A 14,774-nucleotide genomic window follows, 5' to 3' on the forward strand; every position below is an offset into this window, starting at 1 on the left:
GGGCAAGGGATCATTCTAAGTATGTAAGGTTCAGTCAAAGGCAGTGCAGAAAAAAAGTTTATAATCTGGATTTAAAGGTGGTCAAAGTTGGTGCAAGTCTAATATCCTCTAGGTTTGTTCCAGCTCTGATGCACGGTAACTAAATGCTGTGATGGCTCTGTTCTATTCAAGGTTTAAGGTACATTTATTTCATTCTACAACACAGGGCTGCACAATGAAATTAAACTTGTAGCCCACTTCACGCTACACACACAAAACATATATACAAATATTTAATATTAGAACACAATAAAAACAATATATGCAGTTACTTATATACATATATTATAAAAGGTAGTGGTACGGTAATATGCAAAAACCAGCGTAACAGAAAGTTCCATGTCATTTATTTATGGTGGAGTGTGAAGGATGAGGTGGAGTTGAGGAGTCTCACAGCCTGAGGAAAGAAGCTGCTGTGTAGTCTGGTGGTACGACAGCGGATACTTCTGTATCGCTTGCCAGACGGCAGCAGGGTGAGCAGGCTGTGGCTGGGGTGGTACTGTCTTTTAGTATCCTTTGGGCTCTGCGCAGGCACCTCACCTCATTGATATCACAGATGCTCAGTGGGTTGGTACCAATGCAGTTCTGGGAAGTTTTAATCACCCGCTGCAGAGCCCTCTGGTCCTGGGCCGTGAACATCCCATGCCAGTTTGTGATGTTTCCAGTCAGGTTGCTTTCTATTGCTCCTCTGTAAAAGAACTTGACAGGAATTTTGCTTTCTTAAGTTTCCTTAAGAAATAGTTGTTTCTGAGCCTTGTTGTGCTAATATTCTGTGATAATTATTGAATTACACTGAATCTAGAAAACCAACCACTTTAACATGTTTCACAACAGTTAATATTTTTCATTCGATTCATAATGATATATTTGGTGGGGGGGTTGGCCGATGATGGTGGCGTCGTCCACAAACTTCACAACAATGTTCTCACCCTGTTGGGGATTGCACGCAGCCCTGGGGGGGGGGGTTGAGCCCAGTGTTGAGCACCAATTACAGAGTGTGGTACTCGAGCCCAGAGTGCTAAGTCAGCCAATCAGTTTCATGGGGGAGATGGTGTTGAATGCTGAGCTGAAATCAACTAGGTGTTGTTCTCAAGGTGTGTGAAGACTGAGTCGAGGGCAGTGGAGATGGCATCCTCTGTTGATCTGTTGCCTCCAGAAACCCTTTTAAACACACCAGTTCTCTGAGGAACTTCGTGTAGCTTATCAGGTTCCTTGAGGAACCCTTTTGTTCACCATGGTCTGGAACTACTTTGGGTTCTTCAAAGCACCATTTCCTAACCATCTGAGGTTCTTCAAGGAACTTTAGCTTATTTGGGGGTTTAAGGCCTATTATTGCTACTGCTGCAACTACTATTACTACTACTAAAACAAAACATTACAACACCAAATCAAATTTAATTTAAGGCTGATTTATTTTATTATTTTTTATTTATTATTCATAATATAATGAAGAATACAATGAGGTGTCATATTAATAAAACAAACATTACATAAATAAATATCAAATTACACACAATAAATAATAAATAAACAAATAAACAAGACAAGAATTAGTCCTGAAAGTAGTCCTGAAATTACTTTCAAATTTCAAAAGCAATTTGATGACTTTTACTGGCACACTTGTCACCACCGATGAGTCATTTCACAGCCAACACAGAAATCCACACTTATTGATAGTGCTGTATTCATTTAAGTTCATTATCAAGTAAAAATACATTTGATTGTTACAGATTCCAGGGTGGGGTGGGGTGGGATGGGAGAGGAGAAACAGGAACAACGATGGACCAGTCTTCTTCTGCAGAGTGTGATCCAGAAAGAAGAAAGACAGTCTTTAATTTCATTAAAATCATTCCTCGTGGTCATTGCATGAATTATTATTTGAATGTATGTTAAGTCATGTGACTGTAAACATGTACAAAACAAATATTTTAACAGAATTTAACTATTGTTGTGGAGCACAACCCACACACACACACATAACCAACGATCTTGACAGAATGTGGCTATCAGCTTAAAAATGTTAGTTGCAAACACTGACTAGTATATAACGTTAATTGATTCAGTTTATAGCAGAAAGACAGTTATATTTATCTTGCCTGGCTTAATGCTGGCCAACAACTAAAACTGCAAACATAAGTGAAAAAGACAGACACAAGGATATGAGGATTGCCGTTAGCTAGGTGATAACGTTAGATTTTTTTTTTACATTTTATATGATGTTAGGGTAACTGAGTGAGAGAGTGAACAAGACAACATTTCCTATGTAGTGGGAAAAAAAAACTTTCAACCCTTTTTTGTCAGCTAGCATAGCCAAAGTTAACATGAGCGACTATACGGCCGTTAGCATCATTGCTAACGTTAGCTAACACCACAGGAATAGTAATGCTACATTCAGGCTGTATTTGTGTAAACTTCATATCAGTTATCACGTCAAATTAAACCACTTAACCTGTGTGTTTTACTGTTAAGGAGTTAGCAGCAGTAGGTAGAGACAGATAGCTAAAGTTACCTACCTCAAAGGAACTGCTGTTGGTAGACGTTGAGCAGTTCAATTTGACCGTGGCGCGTTCAGGGACACTGGGACATTCCAGAGTTCAATGCGGAGAGCTTCAAAAATTAGACTAATATGATTTTTTTTTTTTAATATATTGTATTATACATATATCATATCCTCATGGTTAACTTCATTTGTATAACCTCCAGTTTAATTTATGGCAAACAGTTTGATGGCTATAGTTGTATCTTAGAATGCTGTGTGTATGAATATTATAACATAAGCCCATTGTGTGTGTGTGTGTGTGTGTGTGTGTGTGTGTGTGTGTGTGTGTGTGTGTGTGTGTGTGTGTGTGTGTGTGTGTGTCTCCTGAAGTGTATTAAAATGATTTCATGGTTTGAAGTTCTTTGGTGATTCGGATTTCCGACTATAAGTGAATGCACAGTCTGTGAGCTGAGGAAAAGTGCTTGCTGGAACCCACTGTGGTGGTCAGAGGTTCCTGCAGGAGCTTACAGGTTGTCGAGGGTTCTTTCAGGAACCTCATCCTATGGAAAGGTTACTCGAAGCACCTTTAATGTAATTTTAAGTTACCCAATAGGATATTTGAGTAACTTGTAAAGAGTTTCTGGAAGCACCTCAAATATAGGCCTATTTATAAGTACCTTGGGTGATATTTGTTATTCTATGATAATAAGAAGTCGGTATGACTCCATAAAAATATCGCAGCCTCGACTTCTGCATTGCCTATTTCAGCCTCCTCTTTATGTTGTTACAAGCACATTGACACATTAGATAACGTCTCCAGTGGTCGGAATCAGTTTAGGAGAAGCACGTGACCACAGTAGAAACTTGACTTGCAGCTAACCTGAACATAAAATCGCACCAGCTGACATCAGCGCAGCGAGGTGCTGAGTCGTCAGTCTGTCAGATTGTCAGCTGACACATTTTGCGTCACCTCAGAAATTTCGGAAATAGCTTGTTGAATCTACTCTTTTTCTTTTTATCTGACGTCGGATTTCATCGTTTCCAGGTAGGATGTTTTCTCCTGACAGTTGTCCTTACCAAATATATAATGGCAAAAGAAACTGCTTTCTCGTTTTTATGACGATATCGTTTTCACACCTTGAATGACTTTTTGCCACTCACTACAAAGTAAAACTGACATTATCAACTTCAGCTATAGTGATAGCGACAATGAGCCATCGCGTCATCTCTGCACAGAACAAAAGAGAAGAACTGTCACTGTTACATTACTCTTACAGTCCGCCTAACAACTTCTCCAAAATTCACTGGGAACATTTGCATACAAGCCCGTTTTACAAAGGGTAAAGTCAGGTAAATGGACGCGGGAAGTAGGGTTGCTGAGGGGGCTGCAGCCCCCCCTAATATCAGGCTCAACAAAAACATCAATTAAACGTATAAAGACTTTTTTTTTTACTGGGATTTATATGCGTAGTGCACTAGTATTTGTGGTAGCAAAGAGGTTTGACTGTAGTCTCTGTTAACAGCTTTTCAGCCAACATCAAACGGAGTGACAGCTGTCTCACATGACCGGATCCGTCGCTGGTTGAATGGGCATCGGTAGATCCCCGTGCCCTCGTCTCCTGCGTGAAATGCGCGTCCGGGTGTTGCCTCACTGCCTCTTCCTCTCCTTGCAGTTTAATTAGTTCAGTGTTCCTGTGGTTGCTGTGGCTGCTTCGACATACAGCAGGCCTATGTTGGTGTTCATGTTTGCTGTCTGCTTGTGAAACACGCTAAAATTGTTAGAAATAATATAGCCTATATATACTGTGTGTGTATATATATATATATAAAGCAGCATTATAATGAAGTACTGTAGTGCTGCAGAGATGCCCTGGCCTACAAATCTTGTTCTCCGGATGTTTTCTTACATCTTCATAATATCTGTCAGAATAATCGCACATCGTGCAGCCCTAATAATAACCACTTAAAAAACAAACGAACAAACATGAAATACAATTGTTCTTCAATTAAGTTGAATTGTTTGGTGTCCTTTTTAACCATCAGTGACTGTCCCATTTTACATCACCAGCTGTCCCATTTTACTTGAACATGTCATCGGAGTGAGGTAGGGGTTCTTGATGTGATTCATAATGTATGTATGTATGTATGTATGTATGTGTACATACATACATACATACAGTTGCCTCAGGTAGATAGGGTTTTCCTACTGAATGCATATTCTGTGCCACTTATTTTCCTCTTTGCTCGCCTCTCTAATGTTGTAATGTTAATGGCTTTGGCACATTCCATGCCCTTATCAAAAAATATATTATATTCATTTATCGCATTCATTTATCTGCTGATTATACTTTCCTCCAACTTTTCTGCCATGCTTTCCCTGTTCATATTGTCTACAATGGATATTAAAAATGTTAATATTCCCTTTTAAAGTATACCTCCCTCCCCCCACCAGGATGTGTGTGGGGGTGTGTGTGTGTGTGTGTGTGAGTGTGAGAGAGAGGGCGAGAAACATGCAACTGTACATAAATGCACAAACACTTGCATTGTGTGTGCATGTATGTGTGATATGCACAGACACTTGCGTGTGTAACGATGATGGCTAATTCTGGACTATTATGGCTGAAATGGGCTCACAGGCTGGCACACGACAGCATAGTAACTCATGATTTTATGGCACCTGGTAGCCCAAAATCATGACGGTTTCACTTCAGAAAAATGCTGAATTTTTTTGTCCCATTTTACCTAATGCGTTCAGGTAAAATGGGACAGTCACTCAAAACCCTTTCCCATAAAAAGTTAAGTTTATTGGGAAAATATTTTGATTATAAGTCAAACAGTTAATAAAATGCAACATCCTACAACCATTTTTGGTGCTATGCACTTATTGTTTTATCTGTAGTACTCTTATTAACAGAAAGAGAAAATCAACTTGCCACTTATCTTGCAAGTTCGGGGACCAGTGATTTTTTTTTTGACGATTGTTTCATGTAAAGGACATTTGTAGCAACAATGCAATAACATGTTTGGTGACTGGCTGATAATATTTAAAGAGCCCATAATGTATAACCCTATTCGTCCCATTTACCTGATATCCCAAATTACCTGACTTCACCCTATAATTTATGAGCCTGGCTATTATAGCCAAGGTGTATTGTTTTTCACGGCTGCATACTAAGATGCAAAGCTAGCGGAAGAATGTAGGAGGCCTCGGAACTAAAGAAGGCCCAGGACTAATGACTGAATTACCATGTGGAGCGAAATAAGCAGTTTAACAAGGCTTGTAGATATGTGATGAGAGTATGTGAAATGTGTGAGCGCTGGAACATCAGATTGGCACCGCTAAATTGTCCCAGTTCTTTAGAAAAGTAACATTAACATGAAAGCATACCATTGTATTGCTTGTTCCACAGTCTCAATAAATCTTTTACAACTCAAAAGTCTTGACCAGAGACTGTTATACACTGATGTTGATCCTGAGCTGTCCTGTGTGAAGCAGAATAATGATTTCTCAATCTTCAAAATCATAACATATCCTCAAAGGGAAAGGGATATATCGATGAGAGATTTTATTCTATTATAAATAAAACCTCACGCCACAAAAACTGTTTCTTTCATCTGCACCTGGCCTCATCAACAAGGCCCGGGACCCCCACTGACACTGACAATCATATAGGCCAGTACTGTAAACTTTTGCACATTCCCATGTAAATATTTTGCACATTGCAAAAACTGTAATTTAAATAACAGTCATATTGTACATATTCATTCTTATTTTTTAAAACATATTTTTTAAACATTCTTTAGTATCTTACTGTCAATTTTATATTTTATATTTATGATTCTTGACCTGGAATACTTGCTCTATCTTTCTTCTTTCTCTGCTATGTTCATTGTTTTGCACCAAAATACCAAAGCAAATCCCTTGTATGTGTAAACCTACTTGGCAATACAGCTGATTCAGATTTTGAAGGCCTGGCTGATTTGTTTTGGCGCTCGCGAGCCGCTAGTCACGTGCTTATTTTGATGAGCCCTACAGTGACGTTTCAGTTTAACGACCAATCAGCTCATGGACATAGACCTAGCTCGGTCATTGCCTGCTTCCGTGTTATTTTCCCAGAGGTTTTTGTTCAGCTAAGGATTTGCCGGAATGGGAATGTCTGCGGCTCCCCAGGCAAGATGCATATGCTTGATTCATTTCCAGTTTGGTGGTTTGTAGACTTTTTTGACGTAAAAACCACAGGCGAGATCCAGCTATCTATTATTAGGTAGTAGTTCTTGTGGTTGTTAGCTAAATGGCTAATACATAATTTGGGTTATTTATTCTCTGGTTTCTGTTGAGCGTATTTTGTGTGAAAAAAGTGTGTTTTCTAGCGTTACTCAATGTATAAATGTAGCTACACATACCACCACTTTATTTAACGCTTACTGTCTTGATCTAATCAGCAGAATGTTTTGTTTATGGCAGGTTTTGTTTTTAAGCAGGACTGCCAACTTTAAATTTCGTTTGGAGTGAGATTCGGTATCGGTGAAGTCGGTGCATTTTATGAGTAGACCTTCTGTGGCATTACCCACCGCAGGGGTCGGGACCATCACTCCTCACAATTTGAATGCATTTATAGATGAAAAGTCATTAATCATGGTCAATGATGAATAAGTATGGTTGATCAGCACACCTGCTGACCTCCAGGCATCATAACCTAAATCATGAGACCAAACCTAACCTGGGTATCTGGAGATCTTCCCCCAGAAAATTGTTAATTTCAGAGACTGTTTTCCTGCGTTCTAGTGAATTTATGGAGTCATTTTGTTGCCAAAATGTGGAGTCAGGAGGACGGGGGAAGTGGGACTCTCAGGAGAATCTGAGGGTTAAATATATGAGCTGCTGCTGCTGATGATGATGATGATTTTGTTCACTTATATTGTTAACGGATACTATTGGTGATTTGATTTTCAAATGTGTAGTAATTTGTGGGTGGGTGGAAGGGTGGGGGGTGGGGGGTGGGGGTTGGTGCACACCATAAAGCGGGGGTCTGGGGGTCCTTCCCAGGGGAAAAAGGATTTAATACCATTTTCTGCGTCCTTTTATCATATTCTCAGCTACTTAAAAGCAACACATTGGGTTTAAGATGGCTATCATGCTTAGTTTAATCATTCTCTCATGAAAGGTGGTAAATATAATATATGTATAATATGTACAGAAAAAGCTGTCTTACTCTCTGCATGTTTAATCCAGAACCCTACTGAACATCACATGCTGTGGTATTCAATTAGAGATAGGCACTATCAACAGATAATTCCATTTTCAACTTCAATCACAACATACAGAAACAGAAATGTATCAAAATCTGAAATAAATATATATATATATATATATATATATATATATATATATATATATAATTTAAGAAGTTAAACACTGTCAGTAGTTTTATCAAGTTCACTGTAAAATAATGTGTTAGCTTTTGTTTATGTTCAAGTCCAGTGTCTAGTACTCTTTATTATGAGGAGTACATTATGATTATACCTTCTCACTGTAACTCAAAATACATGCCTTTTTTACTCCCTTTAAAAAAATAGACATCAATTAATCGATGAGATCAATTCATCAAACTTGCTGTTGTTGGCGACGCTTCATTTTTAAATTTTTCTATCACAAAACTCTACCAGTAATGTTACCACTCTGTCACAAACTGTCTGCACCTCACAGTGCGAGAGGAGGTCCGCTTGATTACTATCCCAGCCTTCCCCTGTGTCGCATCATCTGGGCGGAGTTGATTCATGCCGAGACGTTATCAGTTATGCATCTGTTTTTCACTGCCTGAGAAAGTGGATGTGTGGCGTGAGAGCGTGTGAAAAGTGTCAATTGCGTGAGTGAATATGTAGGTTATTTTTTTTAATAAACTGGATGTTTTACAGACGATTTTCTCTCCTGCAGAATATGTGGACAGACGGAGTCCTCACACGGGGTGCCTTTGGATGGACCACTGAAGGAAACTTCACTTACTTGTGCCCTAATGGGTCCAAATGGGTTTGGGACGGGTTTGGGGAATGTGCCCAGGATGCGAGGGACATGGCCAGCATTTACCTAGGCCTCCTGTCCATCCTCTGCTTCATGGTGTCTTCTCTTCCGTAAGTGTTTATGGTAGTGTCTGTGCCTCTCAGAGGAAATGCTCTTTTATCTTAACACTGTGTATAATTCTGTCTGGTTTTTTTCTGGTTGCAGACAGTACTACAGCTCATGCAGAACAGGGAATATGGACAGCGCCCTTTCTATTTGGTTTCTGCTGCTGTGGTTGGGAGGTGACACCTGCAATCTGGTGGGCTCCTTCTTGGCAGACCAGCTTCCACTTCAGGTGACTTGTAGTGATATAATGATTGCCTCAGTGTAAGGGTGTTTCCCGTGACAGAGTTGGGCTGCAACTAACAGTTAGTTTTATTATAAATGAAGCTATAAATCATTGTTTTTTGCTCAATTCTTTGGTTTGTAAAATGTCAAAAGCGATGAGAAATGCTCATTACAAGTTATGAAAACCAGAAATTATGCTTTTAAATTATTTCCCATTCAATGAAAAAAGTAGGGATTTTATTATGTTATGACAAAAAAAGCAAATGAACATTTTTAGAGCTATTACCTGTTCATAATTGTTTGTGTCTTGATCAATGACTTAGATGATTAACTAATTATTCCAATTGTTATTGATCATTTTTCTGTCAATAGGCTAATTCATTACTTGACTAATCGCGTCAAGGAATGATACAAATAGCTTTTTAAAGTGAATCCCCTTACAATGACTTTGTTTGTGTGAAGAAAATCTAATCTTTGTTACATGTGTCTTACTCCCTGTCATCCAGATATATACTGCCATTTATTACGTTGTAGCTGACTTGGTGATGCTGGCCATGTACTTTTATTACAAGATAAGGAACAAAATGGTTGAAAGTGAGTGTTTTTTTTTGTTTTGTTTGTTTGTTTTACTACTCAATTTTCAAAATGCCCAGTATAAGGACCAAATTGTCGTTTTCTGTTGTGTTTGAGTTTCAGTGCGCTGTTTGCATCGTTGTACCTCATTTGGTATCCTAGACATAGGCCTTTCTTAACATATGGAATAGAAATGAAAAACCCCAAACATGTATTTAATCTGCAACTGTAAAACTTGGGGATGATTCAGTTGCTAATAAGGCATTGCTTATTTAAGTCTAAATCAGTTTTATCTGACACAGCAGCTTAATGAACAGCAGCTTCTTATATAACAATGATCTAACACTAGACAACATCACATGCCTCATGTTGCTGTGGCGTTTGTTCCCGTACTGTTGACCTTTGACACAGTAATCCTTGTCTGAAAGAATGTGCTAAGATGTCCTCCCAGTGCTGATGATGAACACAGGTGTTGTCTCTTCTCCAGGCAGGATGGTTTTGCATGTGTTGGGTGTAGCCTGCGTCCTGGGCTTCACCACAAGCCTCGCCCGACTCCCCGGGTTAGGCACCCAACAGGAAATCATTCCTTCTGGTTTCAGAAGTCGGGCCTTGCTCTCAATCTCTGACGTTAGCCCTATCAAGGTGAGTCCTATTAATTTGTTTAATAAGTGACCTGTGGGAAGTGAACCAGTTATGTGTGGCTTTTTTTTTTTTTTCATGGTGTAATGTTGTGTCTGCCTCTCTGTCGCTTCAGGCTTTTACCCCGAAAGAGATTATTGGTTTCTCCATCGGCTCAGTGTCGTCCGTGCTCTACCTCTGCTCCAGACTTCCCCAGATGTACACTAATGTGAGTATGACAAAGTGTAGACTCCTTAGTACTATTGGCTGCATACTGTAGTTGGTAGTCATTAACTGATATTAATACTTAAGCTAATATTAATAAAACATGGATAATAATGATAATTAGAACAAGTATCCCCATCATAATATTACTTTAGCATCACTCTATAGTGCAGACTTTCAAATTATAATAGTTACACTTTTTTTTTTTCTCATTACATGAATGTTGGTAAAACTACATCCAATACAACATGTTCTAAACTAAAAAATTCCGATATTTTGGTATCGAGATTGAAAATTCCTATATCAGGTCAGGTATCTACGGGTACCCAATGAGTAACATGTATAACATTTAACAATAATAATAATAATAGACAAAAAAGCTGTAAAGGCATTACAAGTTGTGTTTAGATGTATGTTTAAATCTGCATTAGATGCAAAATGTATGTCAAAGTGAAAGAGGCAAAATTCAATGTAACTGAAAACTGAGCAGGTGAAAACGCAAGTGAATACTCACAGCATGGAGAGTTGCCTCTGCAATCTGCACATATCGCTGCACATATCACTCTGGTAGAAAATATGTGGTGGCTGTGTAAAACCTATCTTCTTTAAAAAAAAAAAAAAAAGGTTAATGTTATTCCCACTTCCTGTCCTCTCATTTCTCCCCACAGTTCAAGAGAAAGTCGACAGAGGGAGTGTCTTACTTTCTGTTCGCGCTGGTCATCCTGGGAAACACCACATATGGCCTGAGTGTGCTACTGAAGAACCCTGACGAGGGCCAGGGTGAGAGAAGCTACCTGGTCCATCACTTGCCCTGGCTCATTGGCAGCCTCGGCACCCTCTCCTTAGACCTCATTGTATCCTTTAATGAAAAAAAACATGGCCGCTGCTGCTGGGCCTCTGGACTGTCCTTAATCCCACGTACATGCTACATTTTAGGCAGTGCTGACCTTGTAGAGAGGACACTTCATCGGATGGGTGAAGGTCTCATGACTGCGTGTGTGGAAACACAAAGGTCCAAACACTCAAGGGGAAACTGGCTTGTCACCAGCAAAGAAACAGTGTAAAAGCTGCACTACCAGCCCCAGGAGGCCACGTGTCTCTTTGCACCCCACAAATGTGGTGGACTAAAGTATCAACTTGCTTGCTGCTTTGTTTTTCAATTAACATATAGATGAGGCAGGGCCAGCTCTCAAAAGAACCAGGTGAAAGCTTTTACTGAACATATGCCAAGATCACTTTGGTTCTCTAAATATCCACATCAGACATTTTCAGCTCATACCCCAGCTCTACTGTCATAGTCATTTGCAATTTATTAAAAGCTGAATATCAGTCTGCCTTAGCACTTGGTATAGCACCATGGTTAGATTAACACTGTACCCCTATTGCCCCCCCACATGTACCTTATTGCCTCCTAGTTCTCATTAAAGGAGATTGATACCATTCTCTTATCTGTCTGGTAAATATGAAGCTACAAACAGGAGACGGTTAGTTAGCATAAACTAAACTAACTGTGACAACCAGCAGAGACTCCAGGTAGTCACAGTGCCTGGCCAAAAAGTAGCCAAACAAGTAACCTCCACAACCATTGTCATTTTAACAAGATATAATGTGTTAATTTTAATTGAGCTTCATAGTGCTTTTTAACTTTGGACAGAGCCAGGCTAGCCTCTCCAGTCTTTATTCTAAACTAACATTGCTTGGCTGTAACTTCATATTTAATGGACAGACATGAGAGTGGTAGCAACCTTCTAATTCTCAGCAAGAAAGGGAATGAGCGTATTTCCCAAAATGTCAGACTATTTCTTTAGGTATAGTGCCCACTAGCAGAATATACATCAGAATCAGAATCAAATACTTTATTGATCCCCGAAGGGAAACTCTTTGTTACAGCAGCTCGTCTTTACGTCTGTGCACACAGGAGAAAGTACTAGCAAAAAAATATATAATACAATACACTACAAAAACTATAAAAAACAGGTCAGAAAATAAATTAAGTACCAAGTGGGTATAAGTATAAAATAAAATAAAAACCATTTGCAGCCTCATATACCCAGAGACCAGCCCAGGTTGTCTGTGTTTCTATTTTGGTAATTTGACTAAATGCAACTTTATTTAGGAATATGCACTATGTAAGAACAACTAAAATAACACAAGTGTTAAAACTAGATTTTGATACAGGATTCCATCAATAAGACAGGGCTATGGTTAGGCAATAATGCAGGATACGCGTTAGTTGATATTGCACTTGAAAATTCTCCAACACATTTGCAATTAATTTAAATTAGTAATATCCAATTGCCACACAGTGAACCTGGGACTTTGGGGAGTCTTGGGAATCTGTGGCCCCAGTGCCCACTTTGCCCGGTGGGTGATCCAACCTTGCACAGCAGATATAAAGGACATTTTTCTTTATACCATGAATTAGGGTGTCAGCAAGTGTTTTGTCACTTTGTGGTCAAATTATCTTTTCAAAATTGAAAAAGCCAAGTATCTTCTGTTCTTCATACTTGTGTGTTTTTCTAGCTGAAATTCTGACAGTAACTGGTTTAGCATTAAACAGATTTCTTTCACAGGATTTCTTTAGATTTCCTTAACGCTGTGGTTCAGATCTCCATCCAGTTCATAATTTACCGCAAATCTGCAGTGGAGCTGGGCATCGGCCAGGATGAGACAACGCCTCTGATCGTGAGCTAAACGAACAAAAGAAGAATGTACCGGTGGGACACAAGCCAGACTTACTACTTCCAATGAACCCTCTAAATCAAATTTCTGACAAAATCAGGATGAACAAACTCTATATTTTAGTTTAATTTTATAGGTGTATTTATTATGCTCTCTATTTTTTTTTTAATGTTTACAGTGTTCTTTTTTTCTGCAAAAAAACTGTGACACAAATTTCTTCACTTGGGTTCAGCTTCAGCGATGTGATTCACACACTGCTCTTAATGTTTGCGTTTTAAAGGGACAATTGAGGGTTTCAGGTGTCTGACATGGATTGTAACTCCTCCTGCCAACCTGAACTCCTCCGGATTTTAGGTCACAACCTCAATTTGATGTCAGACCTCATATAGGTGTCAGAAACCTGCTGGCCTGGGTGAACAGACGATACAGGTTTCTCTGAAATGATTCAGGAGTTTTTAAAGGTGGGGTATGCCATTCTGGAGAAATCCAATACCATGATATATAGCGAACAACAACACCGCAAGTAATGTAACTAACGTTAGCTAGGTTGTGGGTTAGCAAACTGTTCCTATATTTGCTGCTGCCAAGCTAACAGCCAGAGAGGACGAGACGGTTTCCCAGAGCCAGCACAGCAGCTCCAGACAGCGATACTCATAACTCTCCTGCTACCATGGCTAACATCACAACAACAGCATATCTTGGCAAAGGAGAAAGTAAGCTGAATGTCAGTGGGCAAGTCATATAACGTTACCGGACACACAAATCATGGCTGGAATAGTGTTGTGTGGCTCGGTCCGAGCCACTTTGTTTATTTCGCATTTACAGAGCCAGGGCTGCGTACAAACACCAGATTTTATTTTTTTTTTCAGCACGCACACTGAACGGACAGCTAGCGGACCGTGAGGAGATATTAGCTGAATTTGACAAAAAGACGTATATCCGATTAGAAAGGCATACCCCACCTTTAAGTTGACACTTTCAAATTATGACACTAACCACTGCATGAAGCCCTGTCTGATCTTGTTTACAGTATTTCAGAATTAGCACAAGAATCTTTAGTTTTTCGGGCTTCAATGATGTGTCTGATTGGAAAAGAAGAAATGTTTTGTAAAACATTTGCAAGTGTAAATTGTATTTAGTCCATCTTTAATTGATGTTAACAGCAAGTGCCATAATTAAAAACCAAACCTTTTCTGAGCATTTATGTTTTTTGTGCATTTTAGATATCTTTTTAAGTACAGTTGTACGATTTTATTTTACTTTGTTTTTCAAATACAGACACTTGACTTGATTTTGTTTGCACTGGTGATAAAAGTCACACGACTTTATATAGGTTTCCTCTACCATGTTTAATTTACACATTTTTATTTTCTCAGTCTCACTGTTTTGCACATCAAAAGTTGGTTTTGTACAAAATATTAAATATGTTCAGTGGGTCAGTGTACTGTAAAGATTAAAAAAATGAATAACACTTTTCTATGTTCCTTTGATTCTGGGTGAAGTGTTGATTGAATCATTTTAAGATTGTTCCAATTCCTTTTTTTTTACTTGCTGTAATTTATGAGTTTTAGTCAAACTGCTCCTCTTAAGAAGAAAAGCTCTCTGGGAGCACCTCCTCCCCTACAGTTTACTCTCCCCAACTCCTACTTTTTTCTGCCCAGTAGAGGTCAAGGCCTGCTATTGGCCTTGATGTTGACCTTTGACCCTTTGCCTTCACTGACCTCAACCCCCAGCGACTGTTTGACCTGCTCCTGGGAGGCCTTGACAGCCGTGTTGTTTTTCTTCATTAGCAGATTCACACTGGCCTCTCAG

The 14,774-nt window shown here is 39.2% G+C and overlaps 1 protein-coding gene and 1 long non-coding RNA gene across 5 annotated transcripts; one reads left to right on the top strand and one right to left on the bottom strand.

Annotated features, from left to right (window-relative positions):
- Positions 1–1,770: 1,770 nt before the first annotated feature.
- LOC122882998 lies at positions 1,771–2,880 on the bottom strand. The gene is made up of 2 exons (XR_006379517.1): positions 2,553–2,880; positions 1,771–1,834 (listed from the first exon to the last, which is right to left on the bottom strand). It is a non-coding gene; the product is annotated as an uncharacterized LOC122882998 (long non-coding RNA).
- Positions 2,881–3,411: 531 nt separating this feature from the next.
- Positions 3,412–14,433, top strand: slc66a1 (solute carrier family 66 member 1). Of its 4 annotated transcripts, none has more exons than XM_044211697.1 (8): positions 3,412–3,563; positions 8,454–8,647; positions 8,742–8,871; positions 9,371–9,458; positions 9,925–10,079; positions 10,192–10,284; positions 10,949–11,134; positions 12,888–14,433. In XM_044211697.1, the coding sequence occupies exons 2-8, from the start codon at positions 8,457–8,459 to the stop codon at positions 12,972–12,974; spliced, it is 930 nt and encodes a 309-aa protein (XP_044067632.1). In that variant the 5' UTR covers positions 3,412–3,563; positions 8,454–8,456; the 3' UTR covers positions 12,975–14,433. The 4 variants fall into 4 exon arrangements, with proteins under 4 accessions (XP_044067632.1, XP_044067631.1, XP_044067633.1 ...); XM_044211696.1 differs by lacking the exon at positions 3,412–3,563 and adding an exon at positions 6,544–6,689; XM_044211698.1 differs by lacking the exon at positions 3,412–3,563 and adding an exon at positions 6,645–6,783.
- The last annotated feature ends 341 nt before the right edge of the window (positions 14,434–14,774 follow it).

The sequence above is a fragment of the Siniperca chuatsi genome, linkage group LG10 (genome assembly GCF_020085105.1).
Source record: "Siniperca chuatsi isolate FFG_IHB_CAS linkage group LG10, ASM2008510v1, whole genome shotgun sequence".
Lineage (NCBI taxonomy): Eukaryota > Metazoa > Chordata > Actinopteri > Centrarchiformes > Sinipercidae > Siniperca > Siniperca chuatsi.